Below are 27,063 nucleotides of genomic sequence, written 5' to 3'. Positions count from 1 at the left end.
GCCCAAAGGCGGGGTCTGCGTAGAAAGACACTGACTTCAACTCAAAGGGTGTTTGTCTGGCATGTCTGCCCCTTTCCCACATGCTCCTCCCTTTCCTGGCCTCTGCGATCCAAGCAGCCTGTGCGTCCTGGGCCTCACGGACCCCATCATTCATTCATGTGTGGATTCATGCATTCATTACTGGCCAGACATGGTGTTGGGTCCTCAGGGTACCCGTGCAGCTTGCCCATAGGTGCTCACAGTCTGGTCAGAAGACAGAGCCCTAAAGAAATGGTGTCTTACGATGGGTTGGGTGTGGTGGGAGCAGTGAGAGGTGCCTCACGGGACAGGAGAGCAGAATGAGTATGGGTGGAATAACTGTAATGTTTAGGATAGATTCTCACCCTTAAAGTTGGTAAAGCATTTCCCCCAATAGGCCGCAGGGCTGGGTGTAGGACAGCCCAGCCTTCCAGACGTATAGACTTGTGGAATGGCAGGATGGGAGGAGGCCCTCCAGCTTCCCCTGCAACATCCCCACCACGTGATGGTGAACTCACTCTTCTTCCAGACCCCACAACCACCCCAAGCAGCCTATGCCATGTTTGCTCAATGCTGGCTCTCCAAAGTCCTCCTTCAGGCCACATTGAAACCCCTGCCTCTGGCCCTTCCACCGAGGAGCCTGCTTCTACCCTTCAAGAAAAAGAAGGCTTACATGGTGGACTTGTGAGGACCAGACAGCAGGTGAAGGCTGGCAGGCCCCAGGTGGTCCCGGAACAGAATTCCCTCTGTGCCGCTGTCTTCACCCCTAGTCAGTCCGACCTCTCATGAGTCTCGCCCACATGACTTTGATTCGCCATGACCCTGACTTCTACAACCCTCCTGGTTCAAGGCACTGCTGAGGGCAGATTAGGATTGGCTCAGCCCAGCTTTCCTTGTGCCAGAGGATACACTGGCTGGGTTGTGGATTGTCTGCCCCAGATCAGGTGTCCACCATGGTCCAATCAACTAAGGACCAAGGGTTCAGACCAGAGAAGGAATCAGGGTCAGGCTGCAGATACACTGGCCTCCCACTGGAGGCAAAGGCAGCAGCCTGGGGGGCCCACCTCAAAAACCCCACGGCTAGAAGGGACTTCTCTCTCTGAACACTCGTAGCCAGTATTATCCCCACCAGAGCTCATATTCTAAATAGAACAGAAAAGAGAAGGCAGAATACAGTTACCTGAAAGGGGAGAAAAAAGCATGCACAACTTTATTAGGATACTTGAAATTTTCTGACCGGGCAAAGCCATGTGATTTGGGATTTCCTTGCAGCGCGACCTCCTCATAATTTACAGTAACTTCTTTCCTCTAGGCTGAAAAATGTCAGTTTGTAGCTGCATAAGTGTCTGGGGAGAATTTCTGGGGCCTCGCCTTGGTTTTTCTTCTGTAATTATTTCTGGGACAATCTGAGCAGTAAAGGTAATGATTTCTGTAGTTCTCTTTTTTTTTTTTTTCTTTCCCAACCGTGCTAGTAAGGACTCTGCCAAGAACCTCCACCTTTGTGCTTTCTGAGGAGGATTTGAGATAACTTGCTCTGACGATGGAGAAGCCAGGGCCCTCCGGAGTGAAGTGATTGTTAGAAATGTCACTTCAGCGCAGGGATGGGAGAGACCAGAGGCATGGAGAGACACAGCCTGGCCTAGGGCTCCTCTTCCATAATATCATCCTCACCCTTGATTCAGAACCTGAGCACTTCAGCCTTCCCAGAGAACTCAGGAGTGGCTCTTGTCATAAGCAAAAGTCATTACTTAAGAATGTTTCCAAAAAACACAAGTGTTAGTGGGGAAGGAGAAGGCTGCCATTTAACCCCCAAACATCCCCTTGAGACCAGCCCTGTGAAGGCCTATATTTTTCCTCTTTTTAGATGATTCTGCTAAGGGATTGGCCATGCTCAAAGCATGTCTTTGAGCAACATCAGGTGTGCCCCAGGCTCCCCTGGGCCTGATCGCTCTTGTTTTTAGTTCCTTCCATTAAGAAATGCTTTCAGTGAAGCATGTATGTGACACTTAGATGCAGCAACTAGTTGCCTAGGAAACTGTCCATTCTACACACGTTCCACTTTCTGGGACTGTTTGGCTCCAGCTGCCTCGACTGGCCTTCTCCCTTGGCCTTCCTTTGACATCGCCACCCCTGCCCCAACGTTGTCATGCGGGCTGAGTAGCTCTGAACAAGGACCAACTACGTACTTTCTGGAGCCCAAGGCAAAGAGGAAATGCAGGACCTCAAGTTGAAAATTACTGAGAATTTCAAGATGGCAACAACAGAGGGTGAAACCATGCACTACCTTTCTCAGTGTTGCATGGGTCACAGGCCCAGGAAGCTGGTCCTGCACACGTGGCCTGTGGCTCTGTAAGATCATTGGAATCCAGGCCTGGTGACAGAGGCACACTCCTCCCACTTTATCGTAATAGTTTCCAAAGCTCTACACGCTCAACCCCCAGCTTTTTAAGTCTCTCCCTATTGACCCCTGATAGGCAGGGCTCATATAATTGCGGAAATTACAGGAATTACTTTTTGTAAACCATATTCGCTCTGCCTGGAACATATACATGATATTTCTCACCACCTTCTATCCAAAAAGAGCATCTGAATCGGTACCCTGGCTCCAAATGAGCCACACTCTATGTAGCTGTGAATGCTGCCTTTGGGCCCCGCACTCAGAGCCTTGGAGTGTTCCCCGGTGTCCTCCTTGCTGTGAGGACTGAAGGGTCTCCTCCTTAAGTCACGGTCTACCCAAGAAGCCCTTGTGAATCTATAGCCCACAGGTTTCTCCAGACCTTTTAAAGAGCAGTTTGTATTTTCAGCCTATCTCACCTCTTGGGTAATGAAGTGGCTGAGTTTACCACCCAGTGTGTTAAGTCAGCAGTTCCTTTTCTTTGTACGAACTGCTTCCTTTTCAAGTGTCAAGAGTTCCCTCCAGTTCCAGCTTCTAGGATTTGATGCCCAAGACTGTGTTTGGACCTTTGTACACTTAGTAGTTTGAAGCACTTTGCTCGTTCCTTATCCTCTTCTCCTACCATCCTTTGGCCTCTCCCTCTCCCATTCCTTATATTGGACCCTTTAAGCGGCCCCTTTCTGCAGGACAGCGCCTCCATGCGAGCGTATGATGGTTCTACGCAAATACACTGCACTAATTTAGGCTTGTTTCCTTCTAGTTGAGCTCGACCTTTGTTGTCCTTCCAGGTCACAGCGGCGCCTGGGGTCAATGTCTTTAGGGAACAGTCTGTAGCGGCTGTGATATCCTTTTCTGAGCTGTCCTCCCAGAAGTCCCTGGAACTTTGTCTGCCTAGACCTTGGCCTGGCCTGGGCCTGCCCTGGGACTGGTCTGCCCACATCTCTGCTCTCACACAGCCTTTCAGGGTCAGCCTGGATTTATCCACGTCTGGTAGCGTCCCCACCTGCCCGAGGACTGCCTGATCATCTGATTGCCTGGGAGTTTCACTGCACACTCGCTCTCCTATACAATTTATATGAAGGTGTAGAATAAAAGGCCTAGAATTGAGCCCCAAAAGAATTTAATTTAAAAGTGAACAGAGAAAGAGATCCTTTTGTTGCTTTGTTTGTTGCTGTCTCTAAGCTGTTCCCCATCAATGATAAAATATTTGGCACCAAAGATTTTTAATTTTGAAAGTAACCTTGTCAAACGCTTTTGAAAGACTAAATACAATTTTCCTTCCCACTAATTTATTTACTCCCTCCAAGAACTGTAACAGATTAAGGAGGCATGATTGCACTTAATAGAAATCCTTCTTCTTCCCTCTCAAAGGGCAGCAGAACAGAGCATTTAAGAGCCCCCGCTTTGGAAGCACGCAGAACCGGGTTTGATTTTTGTTTTTGCCACTTACTAATAATGTGTCTTTGGACACATTACTCAATGTTCCTAAGCCTCAGTTTTCTCATCTTTGAAATGGGAATAATAGTGCTGACCTCATATTTGGCTGTTGAGTTAAATGAGACAAGGGATCTGGAAGGGTTGGCCTTATAACAGGGCTTTAATTAATGATAGCTATTATTTGTTTGATAATCTTCTATTGCTGATTGCATCTATTTGTACATCCAGGGTTCACTTTTTATGGAAAGGCATTTACTTGGTGGTAAATTCCTTGGCTGTTTGTACCATTAGTTATATGTGTGTGTGTGTGTGTGTGTGTGTGTGTGTGTATAAAATATATATACATATATAAATATATATAAAAATATATAAATATATACATATATAAATATATATAAAATATATATAAATATATATATATTTTTTAATGGAGGTTCTGGGGATTGAACCCAGGATCTTGAGTATGCTAAGCATATGCTCCACCACTGAGCTATATCCCTCCCCCAGTTATATATTTTATTCATGCCTTCTGCATGCACATTACTGTACATCTTGTGTTCGTAGAGGATAGTAAGGGCCAACCGCTGGTCCCTGGTCTGGAGGAGCTCATGAGATGGTGGTAGAAACACATACACCAAAAACTAACATAGTGTAACTAGTCCTTCTTTCCTATCAAGTGTTTGGCCAAAGGAGAAGATGTGGCTTTTTCCAAGATAATGCTGAAAATTTATCGATAGTCAGGTGTAACTCAAAACTCTCCACTTCCCAGAGTCTTAATATTCTCTTGTATTAAAAGAACTAGGTTCTTTTGGGGTGCCCCCCTTCGCCAGCCTACCATGTCACATTTCATCCACACCTGTGTATTTTGAAAAATCTTAGTTAAAGGCTCACCAATCTCTGTGATTCACTGAATCTAGTTTTAAAGTAGATCTAGAACATCCCAGTCAGTTGTGAGGGTAATTTGAAGTGGGAGGGAAAGGCAGAATATTCAACACCTGACAGATATTTTCTACTATCATCATCATCATCATATCATCATCATGATCCCTTTGAATCTCCACCTGAGCCTCTCCAGAATTTTTTTAAAAAAATCATTTTATGGGTTAGGAGTATAGAGTCTACCAAAAATTTTTTTTCTCCAAAAAATATCTTATTTGCAAACTGACCAGTCATATTCCCTGAGTTTCTTTCAAATGAAAACACTTCCCTAAAATTGGATGAAGACTCAGAAATCACGTGGCTGTACTCCCTTAATTCATATCCTTCTTTTTCCGTCAAATTCATTCTTCAAAAAGCTCAGCAGTGCCTTCTCCTTGGCTGTTCCAGCGGCGGTTAGACAATTCAAAGGGGTAAGACCACCATTCTCAGTTTCATAAGACAAAGTGTGATACTCAGTGTTGGGCCCTCACATGCACAAGCTGGGCAGTGAGAAGGAAGGCACCAGAACAAGGACCCATCGGGTCACTGTCCTCATAGACATGCCTTGTTTAGCATCCCATGAAAAGACGCAACCCCACCCCCACAGTCTTACAAATCAGGCTGCTTCAAATAAGTATTTGGTTTGTGCTTTTAATAGTAATTATATTTCACCCAGCACGTCTTAGTTGTCCTTGGTAGTTCTCTTAACCCTCCATCAGAGGGATTCTTGATATTTTGTAGTAGCCCATTTGTTCTCCTGGTAGCCCTTCAAGGAAGGAAGTCATTGAGATGATCCCCTCCCATTCTGTATGTGGAGAAACTGAGGCCCAGACAGAACCGGCCATTTAGTTAAAAACCTCCTCCTCCCTCCAGCCCCTCTCCATGCCCCTCTCTCCATGTTTCCTCCAGGCCTTGTTACCATCCAGCTCGGTGAGCAGGACACACCATGCCACCAAAACCGCCTCTGTCTCTAGGTTCCTGAGCGCCCCACCCCTTCCCAGCACCCCCTCATTGGGTTGCACGACGCCAGGGCCACCACCTCCACTGGGGCTGAATCCCCCGTGACCAACACTGCCTCCCAAAGGCTGAGCCACCAGCCCAGCCACTGGCCCCCATCTGGCTGGGCTTGGTCACCCCGAACAAGTGTAAAAACGCCACCTTTGCCGGCCGGAATCTGAAAGAAATTGGAAACCTGCTGTTAGCTCCATTCCCACTCTCTTCTCGTGTTTGCTGTTATTTTTTAACACTTTTTTTTTTCTCATAAAAGCACTATCCTCTTCCCCAGAGCTTGCCTGTAGCGAAGGCATGGTCTGTACAACTGCAATTATTTCAGAGAACAGATGGAGTGAGGAGCAGAAAGTCTGTTAATAGTAATAGAAATGCTACATGTTAACCTGGACAGCCCATGATGACAGTCCCATGACTACCCGTTCTGTTCCCACCAGCTGGGCAACCAAAGTAGGAATGAGATATTCACAAACACAGCCATCAGCCACGTAGCCACCTAAAGTTAGAACTCAAATTCCTTCACACTAGGGGCCCTGGCGACTGCGGGCGGCTCAGGCCAAGAGCAGGGGAGGCCAGGCCCCAGCTCAGCACCAGGCCTGGCAGAATTGCTGCAGCTCTGGGTCAACTGCCATGGCTTCCTGGGTCGGCTGAGGCCCAGGCCCAGCTTTTAGGCAGACGCTGAACTCACCGGCCCCAGCCAGTCCAACCAGCGCTTTACTTCGGTCTCCTGGGGAAGCGCTTGGTCTGGCTAAGCTGATCTTGACTTCCTGGGAGGCAACGGGTTGGGGAGAGGCCTGGCTTCCCCAGGCGGAGGCCAGAAAGACAAAGGCAGATTCTCCACAGCAACCGACACAGCGTCAGGGCCAGCGATACAAAGGGCCCATCCATCTCTGGGACCAGAAACCTCTTCCCCCTTCTAGAATGTGGAAAATAAACCAATGTCTTACCCAACCAGAGGAAATGGTAAATTTACCTCAACAAGTATTTCTTAAGCACCTACTATGTGCAAGAAAATACTCTAGGCACTTCCAGAACAGCAAAGAAGGAATAGTCCCTACCTTTTAGGAAACCATAATCTAATAAGAGGGACCAAGAGAAGCCCAGGTATAACCAGGTACATAGCAGATGGTGATAAGGGTCCCAGCAAAGGTACACACAAAACATTATCAGTGTGCAAAGCGTAAGGACATCTCATCCGGCTCATGGGGCTCAGAAGTCTTCATAGAGGAGGTGGGTAGTGTTTGAGGTGGGTAGTGTTTGAGGTGTGTCTTGAAGAATGGGAAAGATTTCCCGATGGGCAGAGAGACCAGTACAAATAAAGGCACAAAAGTAGGGAAGCAGAATCACAGTGGAGACCAGAAACGTCCCCACGTGCACGTGTAGGGCTACAGTGGGGTCAGCTGGGCTGGCTGACGGAGAGCAAACCAGGTGATGAAGTTTGTACTGAAGTCATTAGTCCGCAGTGAGCTGTCCTTTAGACAGGTGATCCTTTAGACTGTCATGTGCTGGCCAGAGCCAACTCTGTCCTCCTTTTTCCACCTCCACATTCTGTGGCCTCACGTTGGCAGCTTGGATGGGCGATGGTGTGAATATTTATTTATCATGGAAATGGGCAAGTGCTGCAAATCAGGGCTTGTTTTTGTTTGGCTGCTTGCTTGTTTGTTTGTTTTCCAGAGAACTGGTCGACCAAGTCAGCACTAGATTACTCTAATACAAGCCAGCAGCCCAGGAGTAGGAAGGGAGATGGAGGAGTAAGAAGGCCAGTTAGGGAGAGGTGAGCATGGATTCTATAGAGATCCTAAGCTTGGAAATCAAAAAGAATTGGGCACAGTCAGAGAGGGAAGAGTCAAAAGATGATTCATATTTTTAATTTGGTGGCTGACAAAATGGCAGTACCATTCATGGATGGAGGCAAGCCAGAGGAGGAGCTGATGAGCGGCGTGGACATGAATGCCGCTTTGGAGACGGAGATAGTTGTCTGATTAGACTAAAGGAACAAGCCGCACACGCTGTGTTGCTTCCGAGCCCTCCTTTCCCTTTCTCTTCCTTCAGTTCCCTCCTCTCCCTCCCTCCCATGCAGTACAGATAATATCTCAATTCATCACTCAACAAACATGCAGTGATCTCTGCCGCCCGCTTAGCTGCGTATGAGGCTTTGAAATTTAAATCAGCCCCTCAGCTTTATGAAGACAGAAAAGTGGCAGTGGACCAGAGTGGGGGCTTCAGGGAGTGGGTAGAGTATGGTGGAACTCGCCAGGATTTGAACTCACCACTCGGCTCGCCTGCACCCCCTTGGCACGCAGCCAGAATCCCACGAGCCTTCCTTCCCTGAGCCATCTTGAGTGGGCAGATGCTGTGGAGGGACCGCCATCCCCAGAGGACTGGGCAGCGCAGTGGCAGAAGGCACTTGATTCAGAGAGGCTGGAATGCGTTGCCAACAAGTACATCTTTGTAGTATGTGTGTTTTAAATTGCACAAGTGTCCAGAGACCTAGGTGTGGAAGAATTTGTAACATGCAAACAAATACCGTATTGTTCTGAATAAAAGTCAACCTCAGATCTGTTCCTCTTCCTCCTGACTTCTGCCTGCCCTTCTGTGCAGGAAGCAGAGGGTGGGATTAGGAGGCAAGCAACGTGGTTTTTAAATCCCAGAGAAGCCATTCTCTTGCTCACAATGCCTGGTATTTATTGATAACTTAACATGTGCCAGGTGCTATTCTGAGCCATTTAGCTCACTTAATGTGGGTAACGGTCTAAGAGAAAAGCTCTATGATTATTATGATCTCTCTTTTATAGATAAGAAACCCAAAGCCCAGAGAGTTGAGGCAACTTGCCCAAGGCCACAGAGCAACTGAGTAGAATTCACATCGCTAATGCATATTGCCTCAGACAGATCCTCTAATCCTTCTGAACTTCAGTTTTTCCATCTGTAGACTCAGGATAATAATCTCTATTGAGCAGATTTTCCCTGCAGTGGCCCCTTCGTCCCAGTAATGTGACCCTGGCCACACCACATTATGGCCTTAACTGACTTGGACACATGTCACCAGCAACCTCCGACCTCCACATTCGGACTTTGCCAAGCCATCCTTTATTCTTCCTCATTGATTACCACCTTCTCTGAAGACTGACCTCCTTACCGCCACCCCGCATTCTGCACAGAAGTGTGTAGTCCCTGTCCTGTGTTCCCATAGCCCTTTGCGTAAGTCTCTATCCCAGTACATCACAATGTGCTGTAGCTATTTACATGTCTGCCTCCCTCCTTAGTTTGTGAACCATTCAAGGGCATCTCTGTTTAGATGGAGTGTGGGATGTAGCCCCAGGTAGCTGAACTAGTTGAAGAAGCAGGGCCCTTTAGCCTAAACAAAAGGTCATTGTGAGGCTATGATAATTGCCTTCAAATGTCTGAAGGGCAGCCCTGTCCAAGGACAGGACTTGTTCTATGCACTTCTCCAGGAAAGAACAAGAACAGGTGTGAGTTTTGAGGGCAGTTTCTGGGTTCATGAGATGTAGCCATCTCTAACAATCTAAGCTGTACCTGAACAAGTTTGCCTCCTGGGGAGTGAGGGACACCCACCGCTGGGAGCGCCATGGAGACGCTGGATGGCTGCTGGCTGGGTTTACTTAAGGAAACTGGGCCCCTGTTTCCTCCAGCGTTCCAGGGTTCTGTAATCTGTCCCACTCTCAAGTGAACTTAGTCCCCTTGGGGACGCAGAAAGAGAAAGTGTGAGAGCAAAGTGGTATGCTGTCTCTGCGTGCACTCATGTCCCCAGCCAGACTTAGAGATGCGGAGAGCTCAGCCTCTCTGCCTCCAGACAGCTGGAGACAGGACATTTGAAGGAAGTCTTCTGGCCACCAAGGTAACTGCTACTCCAGGGACCATTGGGAACAAACACTGGGGCCATTTGTTCACAAAAACACAACTTGACCCATAGACATGGCTTCACAGTCTTAAAAATACTTTCACACCTTTAACTCATTACTTTTAGAATAACCCATTGTGTGTAACACTTATTATTGCCATTTTGCAGCTCCATACTGCACCTTGGTGAAAGTAAATAACTTACCTCCAAACACACAGCCTATATACACAAAAACTGGGGCTAGAATCCTGGTCCTCTATCATCTCCTTGAGTAATCTTTTCACAACGTCGGGATGGCTTTCTGAAGATCAGCCTCTGATACTCACTTGCCAAAACCAGCACAGAAAACTGATGTGTGTGTCAAGTAGGAATGTGTTTGGGTGAGAGGAAGAAAATCCCTACCTCAAGAACATAAAGGGTTTATTTTTTTCATGCAACACAAGGCCTAGGGGCTGGCAATTCCAGGCAGATTCAACAGCTCAAGGACAAGGTTCTTTCCATCTCTCTGCTTCACCATCTTGAGCACATAGGCCTTCAACCTTATGTTTTTCCCTTCTTGGTCATAAGATGGCTGCTACGCATCCAATATCATATCTACATCCAGGCAGGAAGGAAGGGACTAGGGAAAGGAACAAAAGGCAATGAGGGTTTTCTCTTAGTAAGCCTTGGCCTTTTTTTCAGGAAGAGATCCCTTCCCAGGGACTTTCTCCTACGTCTTCTTGGCCAGAACATGACCTCCTCTTGGTGCAGGAGAGGCTGGGAAATCCAGAACTGTAGCTCTCCAGCCTCTGTAGTAGAGGAAGGCAAGGAAGAAGGATAGCTGATCCACAGTGACTGCACAACACCTCTTCCCAAATGTGTCGAAGCATTTAGAGCATGAGCCCCAGCTCCCGGGCTGAGGTGCCTCTGTCCACACAGCCCAGGAAGTGTCTTTGTCAGTGACTGTGGAGAGAAAGGCTGTTCTTCGGGATGCCAGCCTGAAATGTGAGTCAGGCCTTGGGGATGAAAGGCTTTAGGCTCAAGGGGCAACACCCGGATTGCATCCTGGTGAGACCGTCAGCCCTGGTGAGGAACAGCTGTTAAACTCAACCTCCCCCAGGAAGAAGGCTCTTAACTAGATTTCCCATACAGAACTTTGTGGGGGAGGTTCAAACACAACCAACCCACTATAGGCTAAATTTGTTTCCAACCAACCTTGTAATGAATAGTGGGAGGGGAGGGCGACTTGTGTTTGGGCTTTCAGCGTCTCGATTCGGCACTCAGGCCCCTTAATCTTCAGGACCCCGGCACAAGGGACACCAGCCGAGGTCGGGGGAAGCCTGTCCTCTTTATGTAGAGGGCACAGGTCTCCCTGGGAGTGCACTAACCAGGAGGCAAGAAGCCTGGTTTTTAGTCAGTGGCAGATTAAGTCAAGGACTTGGGGAACCAGATTTTAGGATTGTGGTTCTCACCCCTAACTCTCCATTAGTGTCACCTGGGAAAACTCCACATTGACACCAATGCCTGGGCCCTTCTCCAGACTCCTTAAGTCAAAGGTCCAGCTGTGGTCGCTTTGAAACTCTCCCTTGGTGATTCTAATATTCAGGTCAGGGTGAGAACTACTGCTGTGGAGAGGATGGCTCTCCACTTAACTTGACCATGAACCTTAACATTATCAGGTCAGCTGAGTCCTTCATTCCAGGGCAAGTGAGTGCTGTAAGCAACAAGCCACAGACATAATTGTATCAGAAAATGAGAGAAATGCAATGCTAGATACTCCCCAGGCTCCCGTAGCCTTCCAGTGGGCTTGGTGGATATCTGAGTCATAAGGAATCAAGGGCCCTGTTCTAAAATGTACCTGGGATTTGTTTTAAATGGATAAGGCACGCAGACAGAAGAAATGATGGTCATAAAGGAAGACGTTTATACTCACAGATCCCTGAAGACAGGCGTCACGGCATACCACACAGGGCCACAGGGGGAAGCGCCAGGGTCCTTCAGGAGGCAGAGTGAGGAGAAAGCAAGAGTGAGGATCTTTATTGTGATTTTTGTGGGAAAAAAAGAACACTGGCAAGGGAGGACAAGCAGGGTAGACAGGCTTGGGGCTAGCTAGTTTGAACAGTTCCGGTGGGCTCCGGAGCATGGGAGCCACCCCAAGTTGTCTGGAACTTGAACCCAGGTAAGTAAGCCAGGAGGACAGCAGCTCAGGAGATGGTGAATAGGCTCTGGGCTGGCAGGTCTGCACTTGAAGAGCGTGCTTTCGGGTAAGTGTTTGGCACCTCTGGGAACTGGCAGCCTCTCCAGTGACAGCAAGGCCCCAGATGTCAAAGAATCAGAAAAGAAAAGACGTGATTAATATAAGCCCCGCCTTCTCAGTGCTTCTAGGACTCGGGACTGTCCACTGAAATTCTGTCCTATTCTGTCCAGAGAACACTTTTCAATCCCCCACTCTGGGAAAGGCAGGCACACAGAGAGGCTCGTCGAACGGCAAGGTAGAGGGAGAGGACCTCGGAGACCCCAGAGCATACCTGCACATCGGGAAGGCCCCTCTGCTGGGGCATCTCTGCATTACAGGCTGTGAGGCATGTGGGTCTGCCCCAGGGAATGACCACTCTTGTGCCGTGCTGACCCCTCCCCAACAAATCAGCCTCATAACCCCCGCTGGACATCGCTGTACCTACTCGGGTCCACCCCTGAGGGAACCAGAGAGGCCATGTGCTGCATGGGCGAGCCATGTGTTTCAGCACCTGAGGAATTCTCTCCCTATAACCCATCTCTGACCATGTTGCCCCGACACCCCCACGTACAAGCCTCCCTGGTATGTACAGCCTCATCCATCTCCCCGATCAATTTTGCTGGCCTCCCTCACTGCCCCTCCCAAGGTTCTCGGCCTTGGGAACTCTGCTCTCTGCACACAGAATGACTTGCTGCTCCTTTTTGTATCTTCGTGGCTTTGTACATGCTGCTCCCTTTACCTGCATGGCCTTCTATCCTGGGCAGACTTCCGTTCATCAGGACCCAGCTCAGAGGCAACATCCACTGTGAGGCTTTATTTTGTCACCATGGGCAGAGTCAATCACCTCCTGAGGTTTGCTTCTGCAGTACTAGCAGTGAGCCTGGTCACAGGTGCCCAGAAGGTGCTCGGACTCTTTGCATGTATGTCTAGTTCCCCATGAGACTACTGTCTCCTCGGGGGCAGAGGCCATGTCTCTCTCATCTCTTACCCTCAGCCCCTCTCACGGTGCTTAGTGCGTGATAAAGGCTCAGTCAGCACTTGTGGAATGAATGAACAAGCAAACAACTGAGCCACCTGGGCCAGGTGCAATATTTGTTTCATTTACTCATTCAGAAACATTTACTGAGTGTCTTCTATATGCCAGACGCTGTCATCTATGGGGGTAAAGTGATGAGACATAATCCCTGCTCTCAAGGAGGTTATAGTCTCATGGGAGACACAGATGTTAAAACTTATGCCAAAACGCATATAATTGACTGTACACTGAGGTGAGTGTCTGAGGGAAAGAAATGTATCATGTTTGACAAAGGGACTTAACCTAGAACGGGGTCAGAGGACACTTCTCTGGAGAAATCAACCCGAACTGGGTTCTGAAGTATGAATAGGAGTTAACTAGCTTAAAGGGCATGGGGCAGGAGTGAGGAAACATTCAAAGGCCAATGAGGAGGAGAGAGGGGACGGGACCAAGTTGTTCAAGGCCTTGTACAACACATTAAGGACTCACAGAAAGCCAGTGAAGGATTTTAAGTAGGAGGATAACACAATCTACTTGTGTTTTGAAAAATGTTCTGGATCGGAGTACAAAACTGATTAGGGGGTCAAAGCAGATATGAAGAAAGCAGTTAGGAGGCTGTTACAGGCGACAAGACAAACAGCGGGGAGAGGGAGAGGTTGGGTGTGGCTGCACTCAGGCTGACCTTGAAGAACTTGTCATAGGACAGCTTCAGTTTCCTCTGAGAAGTTATCGCTGAGAATATTACCTGCCAAGAGAGAAGAGAGAGAGAGAGAGAGAGGGTTAGGAGGAGCTGGGGGAGGTTGGAGGTTTAAGGATGTTGGAGAAGATTTGAAATCTTGGAAAGCTGTTACCAAGGCTGGGAGAGCAAGGTGACTAGAGAAATGCAGAGCAATATCGAGGGCCCATGATGAAGCTGGGGACCAAAACTGTGTGGTGGAGCCAATCTTCCATGGAATATGGCTTCCACCCGGTAGCCTCACGTCACACACAGAAGGAGAAGAAAGTGGGGTTTACTCAGCCTTGGGGTCTTTTGAAGGAAATACATTTAAATGATAGACAAAGGAATTTATATTTGGCAATTTGGGACACAGTGAAGAAATGAAAGCACTGATGGGCTGGGAGAAGAGACATTTACCAGGGGTCTGGAGGTCCCCTCGTGGTCAAAGATCAGCCGTGGTAGGCATTGTTGAAGAAACAAGCTGAGCAGACAGCCGGTTGTGGCCAGGATTAGTGATTTTTGGAGGTGGAGCAGTCTAGGGGGATGATGAGCTTCAGGATGTGGCCGTGGATATCGATGGGTGAGATAGAGAAAGAGATCTCCTGAGATGCAGGAACCAGAGAGGCCATGTGCTGCATGGGCGAGCCATGTGTTTGCCAGAGTCACCGGGATGACAGCAGGACCTAGGGAAGAAAGGAAGACTAGGAGCAGGTGTGTCTTTGATGAACGAGCAGGAGCAACCATGAGGTCATAGGGGACAGCAACCAGGACAGGAAGAGGATGAGTGGCTGAATGGTCTGAGCCACAGAGAGGATGTGGCAGCAGGGAGCAAGGACACTTCCTGGCCTCCTGACCCTGGGGCTTAAGGGGCAGGAGAGAACACACACCAGCATTCGAGAGAGCTAAGGGGAAGGGGCTCTTCAGGGGAGAGCCAGGCAAAGGCGAAGAAGTAGACAGTGCAGTTTCTGGGGAGACAGAGGACGGAGGGAGATGGCTTGTTATTTAGTGGCATTTCCAGAAGGCAGAGTGGAAGGGTTTGGAGGTGGAGGAGGATTAGAGGACTGACTCAGACGCAGAGCAGAAAAGAGCATTTGGGGCATGTTGCTGTGGCGAAGGGCCGATGGCTGGGAAGGAGATGGAGGTGGAGGGTCTTTGCTCTAAAAGATCTAGATGGGAGGCAGGGAGATTGGGGCTCGATGGCCTCTGTGAAGGAGGCCAGTGGGGCAGTGGACAGAGGGCTGGGGTAAGTTAGTGTCAGTGGGTGCTCTCTGTTCCTCAGGGAGAGGTTGACATTTCTCTGCTGGAACACTCAGTGTGATGGTGAGCTGCAGTTAGCAGACAGCTCCATGTGCAGATGGTGGATGAGGGCAGAAGCCAGCAGTTCAAGGATGAGGCCGATCCGGCTCTGCCTTCCCTCCCTCCTTCCTTTCCACTCTCCCCACTGCCCACACTTTCCCTAACTCCCAGTTGGGGTACAACTGTTAAAAATCCCTCCAGAATAGTAAGAAGATAAATTCAAAAGGGGCAAAAAATGTGTACAGACATTTCACCAAAGAAGATAAACAAATAGTTAATAAACATACGAAGAGATGCTCATCATTAGTCATTAGGGAAAAGTAAATTAAAAACTCAGTGATTGTAAAATGATTATAAATAAATAAAAAATGTTAAAAAAAAAAAAAAACTCAGTGAGATGCTACTTTACACCTGCTAGCATGGCTACCATCAGAAAGACAGACAGTAACAAGTGTTGGCACAGATATGGAGAAATTGGAACCTTCACACACTGCTGGTGGGATTGCAAAATTGTGCAACCACTTCGAAAAAGAGTTTGGTGGTTTTAAAAAACATTAAACATAAATTTATCCTATGACCTAGCGATTCCACTCTAGGTATTTTTCCAAGAGAATTGAAAGCAGCTATCCACACAAAGGCTTGTAGCAAATGTTCATATCAGCATGATTCCAGATAGCCAAAAAGTAGAAACAACCCAAATGGTCCATCAACTGGATAAACAAAATCCTGACCGAAATCCATACAATGGAATCCTATCTGGCAATTAAAAGGGATGAAGTGCTGGTGTGTGCTACCTGGTTGAACCTCCAAAACATGCTGCATAAAAGAAGCCAGGCACAAAAAACCACATCTTACACGATTCCGTTTGTGTGAAATGTTCAGGTAATGTAAAAACGAGATGATAGAGACAGAAAGGAGAGTTGGCCGAAGCTGGGGGAGGGAACAGGGAGTGATTGCAAATGACACAAGGATTCTTTTTGGGGTGATGAAAATGTTCTAAATTTAGATTATGGTGATGGTTGCACAACTCTGTTAATTTACTAAAAATTATTGAAATGTATGCTTCAAAGGGGTGAAGTCTGTGCTGTGGAAATTATACTTCAATATTGCTGTTTACAAAAACATCACCTAGATGAGCCGAGCTCTAATTCTCCTTCTGTGTTGTAGAAGGACTGTGGCTTGTTGACATGGCTTCCCGCGCCTCGCTCATGCCCTGCGCTACAGAGCCCAGGGCCCTTGACCTGAGTGGCCTCCAAAAATGGAATTCCCTGGGCTCTCCCAACCTCAAGGGACAGGGCCATCCCTCCTTACCTCTCAGCCAGATGGAGAGAGACTAGAGACTGACATCTCTAAGATAATACTATGTGATTACTATACAGCTCACTTTATTTTATCATTTCAGTTTATTTTTAGCAGGTAATATATTCACATGGCTCAAAAATTGAAATGAAAGAACAAGCATGTAGGAGAGATTTCCATCCCACCTCTGTCCCAGCTACCCATAGCACCACCACCACCCACATCTCTCTGTTATTTTTTTAAGAATCCTTCCAGAGTTTGTTTATGCAAATACAAACCAATGTGAAGAAATATCTTATTTTTCTTTCTTATGTAAAAGTAAGGTACTAGATATACTGCTCTGCACCTTGCTTTTTTCACTCACTTATCTTGGAGAGCTCTTTGGATCAGATCTGAGAGATCTTCATTGTTTTTCACAACCATAAAGTGTTCCATTGGGAGTGTGTATCAGTGTTTATTAACCAATCCCCAACTGACGGACACTTGAGTTATTTCCAACTTATGCTGTTGTAAACAGGGCTGAAATGAATATTCTTATATACAAGTCATTTCATAAATGTACAGCTATCTTTAGGAGAAAAAAATCACAGAAATCGGATTGCTGCGTCAAAGGGCCGATTACCCCCATTCTGCATTCCCACAGCAGTATCTGAAGCTTCGCCACAGCCTCGCCAGCAGAGCATCCTGTCAAGGTCTGGGATTTGCCAAATGCTTGACAAAGGCATTGATTCCATCCTGCCTTCTTTAAGCAGGATTACTTTTTTTTATTTAAAGAAAAATTTTGTGTGTGTGGTAAGAACATGAGATCTACCCTCTTAACAGAGTTTAAGGTGTACAATGCAGTATTATTTATTAACTACAGGCACAAAGTTGTACAGTGACACTCTAGAACTTACTCATCTTGCATCTTTCAAACTTTATACCTTTTGAACAGCAACTCCCCATATGCCCCTCCCCTCTGCCCCTAGCAACCACCATTCCGCTCTCGGCTTCTACAAATTTAGATACCTCATATAAATTGAATCGTTCAGTATGTGTCCTTCTGTGACTGGCTTATTTCACTTAGCATAACGTCCTCAGGGCTCATTCATGTTGTTGCAGATGACAGGATTTCCTTCTTTTTTTGAGGCTGGATGATATCCCATGGTATGTATATATCACATTGTTTTTATCCCTTCACACACTGATGGACATTTAGGTTTGTTTTCATATCCTGCCTGGATGATGGAATTGTGAATAGTGCCACAATGAACGTGGGAATGTAGAGATCTCTTGGAGATCTTGATTTCAGTTCTTTTGAATCTATACCCAGACATGGGACTGCAGGATCTTATAAGCAGGGTTACTTTCACATTATATCTAGAACCTCAGGATCCACTGACTGATGTTAGAATCTTCCTGAAGGGAAGTAGATCACCTAGCTCAGTGCCCTTATTTTCTAGGAATGAGCCAGAGAGGAGAAAGACTTAGCTAAGGTCCCCAGCCCACAGTGCAGAGTATGCATGGATACCTACTGCATCCCTAGGTCTGTATGTACTCCAGAGAACTAGAAAACGGTCTCAGTCCCAGATGAGAAGACACGTGGCAAGTATAAAACTCTCTGGAGACAAATCCATTGTTGAAAGTATTGATTACACATCCTTCTCTCTTGGCTGTGTTTAGAGAGTGGGCTGCCATGGTCACACATGAGTGTCTTATGCCAGGAGACTTGTTAATAATCTCCTTCACCCCGCCCTACGCCAGCCTGTCTGCTCCAAGGAACTGCACAGAGGAGGCAGGGGCCTGGGTCAGACTTCAAGAGGTCTAGCTAAGGCCAAGCTCTTTGAAAAATCTGTTTCCCAATTTATCTGGTGAACACTACCCCCACCTCTGCAAAATATTTGCTAGAGAGCTTCTGTTGGCAATCGGGGTCTTTGAAAGGGCTGGGAACTAGCTCCAGAAGACTGCACTGAGAGAAGAGGTGCAAGACCGTCGCCACAGAAGTCCTCTTTGCTGCTGAGTTTTTAAAGAGGTCTGCTATGGGGTAGCTTAGGCTGGAGGGGATCTAGGTTAAACCTCAGGATGTAACCGCCTCACAGCCATGCAACAGGGGCTCGCCCACAATGAGCAATCTCCTGCTTCATCTAGTAAAGAAGCAGACACCAGTATGGGAGAACTGCAGGTGGGTCCTGGGAGGGGAGGACAAAGGGTGGGAAGGAAGAGAAGGCTGCCATCTAGGAGTCCCATGGACATCGTTTAACCAGGAGAAAAATGAAGGTTCTGAGATTTCTTATAGTGGCATTTTGTTTTAAGTACACCTCTTTTTTTTTTCCTAAGTATAAAAGCGTTTTATTGCAGAAACTTTGGAAAACGCAGAAAAGCACAAAGAAGAAAATAGTTCATAATTATCCCATCACTTAGAAATAATCAGTCAGCACATCAGTTCCAATTTCTTAGTCTTCTTTCCATGGAGGGGTGTATAAGTGTATGCTGGATGTTTCTGGTCTTCTCTTCTGGTAACATAGTCAGTGAAATTGTTTGTTACATAAGATTTTGTAACATACCCGGTGTTTCCACATACCTTGAAAACCCTGGGCATAAACATAAAAAGCAGGTATGTCAATTTTATAGGCAAAAATGGGATTTTATTTTATAATTTGCATATCTTTGATTACTAGTGAAATTAAGCAGGTGTTTACATGTTTGTTGATGATTTGTATTTCTTATTTTATGAATTGCCTGTTCGTGTCATTTATTTCTCCGTTGGCTTCCTACTCCTTTTTCTTATTGATTTAAAAAGTACTTTATATATTAAGGAGATTAACTCTTTATCTTAGATGTTATAAATATGTTCTTCTAGCTTTGAATTCTATTTCACTTTTTTGTCATATAAAAGTTTCAAAATTATATCTACTGAAATATATCAATCTTTTCCTTCATGCCATTTACCATTAACAGTTTGATGTGTACTTTTCCAGACATTTTCTATCCATACGCCATATATGTCTATATATAGTTAGATATATAAAGTTTTCCTGCACATTTTAGGTGATATCAAACACAATATTCTGCAACTTGCTTATTTTGCTTATTAGTATATCAGGGATATTTTCCCATATTAAAATATCAAGAAATAACTCAATAGAGTGTTCCACTGTATGAATTTACTATCATTTTATTAAATCAGTTTTTAAAGTTTTTCTTTATTATTTTTCACATTTAAATCTGGAAGTTTTTTGGTGTATGAAAGAAATAGAGAGTGAAGTCCTTTTTTTTTTCCGTATGGTGAGCCAATTGTCTCTATAGCACTTACAAAATAACCTATTCTTTCCCACTGGTTTGAAATAACTTTATCATATATTAAATATCATGCATTTAATGATAACTCGCTCACATATTAAATACACCTATATTAAAAATGTGAGTTTCTCTCTAGATTTTCTGTTTTACTTCCTTGTTTATTCCTTAATCAACACCACATTGCTCTAATTATTTAACTAAATAATGTATTTTAATATCTACAAAATCAATGCCATCCCCCCATTTCATCCTTTTCGATCAATATTGCCTTCGCTCATTCTTCTTCCTCCTCCTCCTCTTTTTCTCTTGCTTTATTCTGAGTTTTAGAATCATTCCATGAAGTTCCCAAAAAATCTATTAAGGATTTTAATAGGAATTGTGTTAAATTGACTGATTAATTAAAGGATTATTGATGTATTTGCCAATTTTATTTTAATGTAAAAGCATAGTATGTCTTACTCCCTGGATTCAAGTTTTAGTTTTATGTACATCAGTAATGTTTTTGTTTCTTTGTATAAGTGTTGGATTTTTCATCCAGTTTATTCCTAGATATTGTACATTTTTATTACAATTGTAAGTGGGATTTTAAAAGTGTATTTTCTGACTACTATTAGTCTGTAGGAAAATACTGATTTTGTGTACTTTTTATAACAACTCACTTTACTGAATATTAGTCTAGTCTCTGGCCAATTCTTTTGGATTTTTCATTGTATTTACATCATTTGTAAAACGATTAAGAGACAGAGTGTAGATGGGCTTTTTCATTCTTTTACAGTATTTACACTTTGTTTCTTTTTATTTTCTTGTTACTCTGGCTAGAACCAACTCTTGGGTGTATCAGATGGTTTTTTTCTCTGGGATTCCACTGGGATCCACACACCCCCTCACACATACACAGGCTCGTTAGGATACAGTCCTACTGCCCTCTATTATTTTCATCTCTTTATCTTTTTCTTCTGAGTTCCTGGAGATTCCCCTGGGCTTTGTCTTCAAATTGTCTAATTTAATTTCCTATGGCGTCTAATAGGTGGTTCACTGCTTCTTTTGGATTTTAACATTCAACAAACAGTATTTTTGTCTGTAACCTACACATCTCTGGAAAGTTGCCAGTGATTCCCCCAGTTGTCAAAGCCAACGCTGCTTTGTGGTCCTCTCCCTTGATGGCTCTGTCACGCTGATCCCATCCCTACTCCTTCCTTATTTCTCTTTTTTGACTTGGTGTCCACGACACTCTGCTCCCTGGTTCTCCTCCTAACTTGCCCTCAGTCTCTCCTCTCCCACCCCGCTCAGTTCCTGTGGTCCACCCTAACTGTTCTGTCCTCACTCTGTAAGTTCTCCCCAGCAGTCTCATTCACCCCACGCCCCCTACACACATGCCAAATCTTGAGAGAGCTCCAGCCTCATAGCTCCGTTCAAGGTACCTCTCTGCCTATAGGTTGCAACACCAAACTCACTGTCTCCCAGATTTTCTACTCGTAATATTCATGGTACCATTATCCACCTAGTTGCCCAAGGCAGACTCTCAGAGTCCTCCTGGACCTCTCCCTCTCCCTCACCTGTCCAGTCACTTCATGCTGTTGATTCTATGTACAAATGCCCCTCCTTTCTATCTTTATTACTACTACTTGAATTTTCAAGCCCTTGTGATCTCTCTTCAGAGTATCCCAGTTGTCTTTTTTTTTCTTTTTTCTGCTCAGCTTTTAGTCTTTGATTCTTCCTCGCCATGTGCCTTTCCCAGACACACATTTAATCATGTCAGTCGTCTGTTCAAACAATTTCAGTGGGTCCTGTTGCAAAACAAATCTAAACAATTTAGGGCATGTAAGGTTTTCTATTATTGGGTCCCAATTACCCTTTAGCTCCATCGCCCACCATTCCTTTCTAGACGCCCTATGTCCCAGCACATCAAGATTCCTACCCTTCCCCAAGCTCCCCCAAGCCTTTTCACAGACCTTGCCCTTTGCTTACAGAGTCCTTTTCCTGACCCCTTACCTGCTCATCCCTCAAGATCAAGCTCAAAAGACAATTCAGTGAAGCCTTCCTATATTCCTGAAGCAGAGAGGTTAGGCTCCCTCCTCTGTGCCCTCTTAGGACCTGGTAAATGCTCCGCTACTCAGGCACTTCCCGTACTGTCCTGCAGCATGTCTGCGTCTGTCTCTCCCTGCAGAGCAAGAGGAAGCTTGGAACCCTCCTCTATTTTCTTTCTCACTCTTACTCTCTCACTCCCTTCTCTTCCATTATACTCGCCAGTCTGTCCCTAGCCAGGTTAAACCCAGCTGCCCCTGAGTCCACGTCTGCACCTGGACAGTTAAAAAGCACACAACTACGGAATGCATTACCCAGAAACCTTACCACATACCTGTGGTATACTCAATTTCTCCCTTCCCAAAATGACTATTTCACACCTTCTCTGTCCCCAGACTTCCTTTAATCATTCTTCTGCTGATGACCTTGCCCCTAATTCATTGAGAAAATGGGAGTCATCAGAATACAATTTTCTCATTCCTCACCACCACACCTTTTAATGCCCCTGCATCTGAACCTGTGTCCCCGGCACCTACCATAGGCCACCCCCCCACTTGCTCTGGATCCTGTCCCCTCCCACCTCCCCAGAGTCTTGGCTTTTGCAATGATCCCCTTTCTTCTCTCTGACATCTGCACCTCCTTGTCTACTGGATCACTTCCATCAGCCTGCAGATGTGCTTGACTGTCATCCATCTCTCTTTTTTTTAATTTTTTTTATTTCTTTGCTTTTTCACTTTTTTTATTGCTCAAAAAAGCTTCATTTTTTTTTTTTTATTTAGCTTTTTGACTCCGTGCTTGTGCTTTCAATACTTTCACAACGATTTTCTGCTCCTCAATAAGGAAAACACACTTGATCCTGTCACGGACACATTTAGCACACGTGAAACCACCGTAAGCCCGGCTGACATGTTTTTTTGTTTTAGACAGTCTCATAGAACTTTAGGTCTCACAGCGCGAACTCCTCGAAGTCGGCCTGGGCACACGCCACATGCGGATTTGGGTACTTTCCCAACTTTCTTGGTATACAGGTAAATAATTCTATTACCAGGAGTTCGGGACAGCCTAGTTTTGTTAGAGGCTGTATTGTAGGACAGCCAATGACGGTATGTCAAACTCTGGACCATTCTGAATGCATCTAGATACAGTCCCCGGAACAGCCATCTCTTAAAAAAATAAGTAAATAAATAAATCTCTTGACTTCCTTCCCGTCTAATAACTACTACTCTGCGTCCAGCTGTCCCTTATGCTAACTTTTCTTCTTTATCATCTTTAATAACTGTCTTTAGTTCCTCGTCTCCCACCTCATTGCCACCTATTCCAGTCAAACATCAGTCCTTTCTTCTCCACTGAAACTGGTCTTGCCAAGATAACAGGGATCTCCAGGCTGTCAGATCACATTGTCACATCTGTGTCCTCGTCTTGCTCTACCCATCAGCAGCATTTGACATAGCTGATCACTTCCTCCTCCTCGAAACACTTTCTGTCTCGGCTTTCATGATACCTATCCTTCAGGGGGATCCCCTACCTCTCTGGCTTCACAGTCTCCTTTGCGAGATCCTCCTCTCCTCCCAACATTACCACATTCTAGAGTTTGCTCACGAGACTGCTTTTCTCCCCCATGTCTAATCTCTCCATGAATAATCTCATTATTCTGTAGATTTAAGGGCCATCTGTGGTCCTTGGAGTCAGTGACTCCAAAATTTATATATCCTGTCCTGATCTCTCTGCCAAACTCCAGACTGTGGCCTATATACTTGATTGTCTTGAAGAGGCATTTCAAACATAACATGTCTAAAATGGAACTCTCAGTATCCCCCTTCAAAGATTGTCCTCTCCAAGTCTTCTCCATGGCATTAGGTGGCACCATTCACCCAGTTGCTCTAGCCAAAAACCCAGGAATCACCCTTTCTCTTTCCTGCCCTATTTTCCTTCAGCAAATCCCACCGATTCTACCTAAAAATATTCCCCAGTTCATCTACTGGTTTCTATCCCCATAGCCACCATTCTAGTCCAAAGTGCCAGCATTCTTCCCTTTACTATGGCAGTGGCCTTCTGATTGGCCTCCTGGCTCCTCTCTCGCCTCCTGCTGACCATTCACTCTCCACCCAGCCAGGAAGACAATCTTTTAACAACATAAATCAGAGCACTTCACTCTCCTGGCTTAAAAAAGCCCTCCAGCGGTTCTGCACTGCACTTAAAATAAAACCCCACTCCTCACCCAGGCCTGCAAAGCCTTCTGTGGTGGGATCCCCACCTACCCCTCCAACCCTGCTGTGTCCACGGGGCGTTCCTGTCCTCAGACCCCAACTTGTTCCCACCTGAAGGCCCTTGTAGTAGTTGTTCCCCCTTCTCCTAATGCTGACTCCCTCCAGCCCCACCCTGTATTATTTTAATGATACCGCTAATCAGAAGTTAGCATTTCCTTAGTTTTTGTTGTTGCTGTTGTTGATAGGGTTTTGTTTTTTCTTTTAACCTGTGTCTCTTACCTAGACTAGAAGCTTCCTAAAAGTATGGGTCACATTGTCTTGTTCTCTGTTGGATTCTAGCACCTCGAATAGTTTCTGGCACATTGTAGATGTTCAGTAAATGCTGTCAAAGGGATGAATGAATCCTAGCATTCCTGGCAATTGGTATACTTCCCAACACAGAGTAAGCTCTCCTGTATTTGCTGAATTAATGGACAAGTTGCTCCAAGTACACTGTGAGCGTCATGAGAGCAGAAGCCCTGTTTTAGGTTCGTTTCCTCCGCAGCACCTGTCAAGATGTTAGGGACTTCCTTGTGCTTGGTAAATGTGCTTGTTTGATTTATTCTTCTTCATAAGGGGAAAGCCAAGCTATTCAGCTGCCTACTTAATAGACTTTGTTTCTCTGAGAATAAACATGTGACACAAGAGGAATGTCATAAGAACAAGGATGAACCGAGTAGGAAGCTGTAAGCGTTGGTCAGCCACTCTCAGCTGGAATTGACATAAAAGAAAGTCTGCACCTTTTAGATTTCCTACCCCAGTTGTCACCATGATGTTACATTTCTTTCTGGTGAATGTGTTACAGGGTGCAACCTACATCCTGGTGATGGTGGACCCAGATGCCCCCAGCAGGTCTTCTCCCAAAGCTCGATTCTGGAGACACTGGCTGGTGACAGATATCAAGGTAAGCAGGCCAGGAGGCACTTTCTGACTCATTGGGGATTGTGTCTGGAAGTTTATTGTTCTGTGTGGTTCCCAGCTTGCATTCAGGAGAGTTGGGGCTCTGATGAGCTAGGAGGGCTCTGATGAGCTAAGACTCCTGTGTCAGGTCACCCTCGGTCCCTGTTGTCACAGCCTCGCCTACGTTTTCTAATAATTTCAGAAAACATCCCAGGATCAGTGATGCACAGGTAAATAAGATTCTCAGGATAAGCAGGGAGAGAACCCAGATCTGTAGTGTTTGCTGATTTCTATAAGGTAAACACTCCCACCATGGTCAATTTCAAGTTACAGTGATTTAACGACTGAATCAATTTTCTGAAAATATAGCATTTGGCTCCAGCACACCAGGGGCCTGGGTTTTGTGGGGACCAGGTGATTCTGTGTAGTTCAGGTCGTAGGACTGGCCGGGGGACTCTTGCAGTATCTCCTGACTGGCCTCGAGGCATGGAGGAAGCGTGCTGATCTCCTCTTGGTACAGAAACAAGTGGCCCCCCCACCACCGTCTTTGTCCCTTTGTCAGCAACTGTAATTACGAAGGAGCCTGGCTCACCCTTTCCAGAGTAGGTCTGAGGAACACAACTCTGGTGGCTTGTTAATGGGCATTAGGTGAAAGAACAAAAAACAAAAAGGCTCTATTGCCAGACAAGTTTTGGAGACTCTGGGTTAAACTGTATTAATCCCATTCCTCACTGAAGGGCTATTTAGGGCTTGCAACATCCTAGTATGCATTATGTAACAGGCATCTGTTTTCTGATCTCACTTGACTATTAAATCTTTTGTTCACGGGCACATGGCAGTGCACTTTGGGAAAATCCACAATAGCGTCGTCAGGCATCCATGCACCTGTGCCTAGAAAGCCTGAGAATGGCCTTTGTATCGTGTGTGCAAAAGCCCCAACCCCGTAAGATAGTGGGAATCCAGACCTAGGAAGATTAAGTTTGGATCTAGGCCTGGCTGGTTCCCAACTCAATGATCTCCATCAAGTCATAGAATTCCTCTTGGCGTTTCGTCTTTATCTGTAAGGTGGGAACCATGTTACCTCTTCTATGTGGTTTTTGTGTGGGAATCCAGCGAGAGCATACTGAGAGCGCTTTGTAAAACACAGGGGATACCACAATAGAAGGAACTGCGTTTTCCCTTCAAGGGCTGTGGGGCAGAGGAAGGGGTATCAGTCGGAACTAGCGCTTGACTCTCCTGGGCAAGGCTGGAATGTGGACGTGGCGGGGGAGTTACCCTGGCAACCAACCCCTGCCCAGTGACCACAGGCCCTTCACAGGATGCTCAGAGGGATAGCCTGTTCTCAGAGGCAGCCCCGGCTATGGCCTTGAAAGGGGCTTCCTCCAGGGAAACTTTAACAGCAGCGGGTTCTGGGGCAGAGCCTGAGCCAGGCCGCAGCAGGGAGGGGTGGGAGGAAGCAGGGGCAGGGCTCCACCCTTCCCTGGCCAGCTGCTCCCCTCGGCCTGCTGCGAAGCCTTGGGAACACCAGAAACATGCAAAAGAGAACAGCTGGGGGAGATTCCTACCATCAGGGCGGGGAGGGGAGCCCATGCTGGGTCTGGCCCCAAACTTAACTGAGCCGCCACGATGGGGGGAAGCCCTCAATAAAAGAGTGTTGCTCTGGTCGGCGTATTTACAGTCCAACCCCCAAGCACGGGGCTGCCTGTAAGAGGGCTCTACAAGGGCAATTCTGAGGCCAGATTTAAAAGCTGTTGTGGATGGAATCATTGCAGAATGGAGGGGGCCTCGGGGCCATGAGGCTGCCTCTTTTCCAAGCCTAAATTCTCCCCTGCCCACTCCCCACCCCCTATATACACTCAGGACAGTTCCCTCGCATGAACCTGGTGGTGCAAACATGGGCTCAGCCTCAGCAGCCCAGCTTAAAAGTAGAGCATGTGGCAGGTGGCAGGTGACAGGTGGCAGCTGTCCAGCAAGCCCACTAAGCCGCACAGCTTACCAGGGCCACCTGCCTGGGTGCAGCCCTTGGCCTTCCCGCTCAGGCCGGAGGAAGCTTGGGTTTCAGTCACATTTTCACCCACTTGCCCTGATGCAGGGGTCCAGCAGGAAGCAGCAGCTCTCCTCAGCTGTATCCACTCAGCCTGCCCGCCGGCCCCCGCATCCCGCCAGCTGCACAGCCAGTGTAAAAACCAGGCCTGTTGAGGTCTCAGGCTGCGGACCTCGGCCAAAGGAAGAGAGGGCTCTGAGCAAACCCAGAAGCACTTCCTTTGTGTTGGCGTTATCGGCTACTGAGTCGGTCTCCAATGTGAGAGCACGTTCGGCTCAGCTGGCAAGCTTGTTAAGATGCAGATTCCCGGGTACCACTTGGGTCAGTCTGGAGAGAACACAGCACCTGAGTTCAACACACATCCAAGAAGGGTTTAGCAGCCGAAAGA

The 27,063-nt window shown here is 46.4% G+C and overlaps 1 protein-coding gene and 1 pseudogene across 4 annotated transcripts in view; one reads left to right on the top strand and one right to left on the bottom strand.

Moving 5' to 3' along the window:
- PEBP4 (phosphatidylethanolamine binding protein 4) overlaps positions 1–27,063 on the top strand; it is a 228,230-nt gene that overhangs the window by 112,697 nt on the left and 88,470 nt on the right. For all 4 annotated transcript variants that reach the window (XM_031442216.2, XM_010995936.2, XM_031442219.2 and 1 more), the window contains one exon: positions 24,537–24,635. In XM_031442216.2, the coding sequence (XP_031298076.1) occupies positions 24,537–24,635 (99 nt within the window). The remainder of the gene's footprint in view (positions 1–24,536; positions 24,636–27,063) is intronic.
- Positions 22,254–22,635, bottom strand: LOC105102534 (large ribosomal subunit protein eL34-like; annotated as a pseudogene).

This window comes from Camelus dromedarius, chromosome 36 (genome assembly GCF_036321535.1).
Source record: "Camelus dromedarius isolate mCamDro1 chromosome 36, mCamDro1.pat, whole genome shotgun sequence".
NCBI classification, from domain to species: domain Eukaryota; kingdom Metazoa; phylum Chordata; class Mammalia; order Artiodactyla; family Camelidae; genus Camelus; species Camelus dromedarius.
This window is presented reverse-complemented; position numbering and strand designations above follow the sequence as displayed.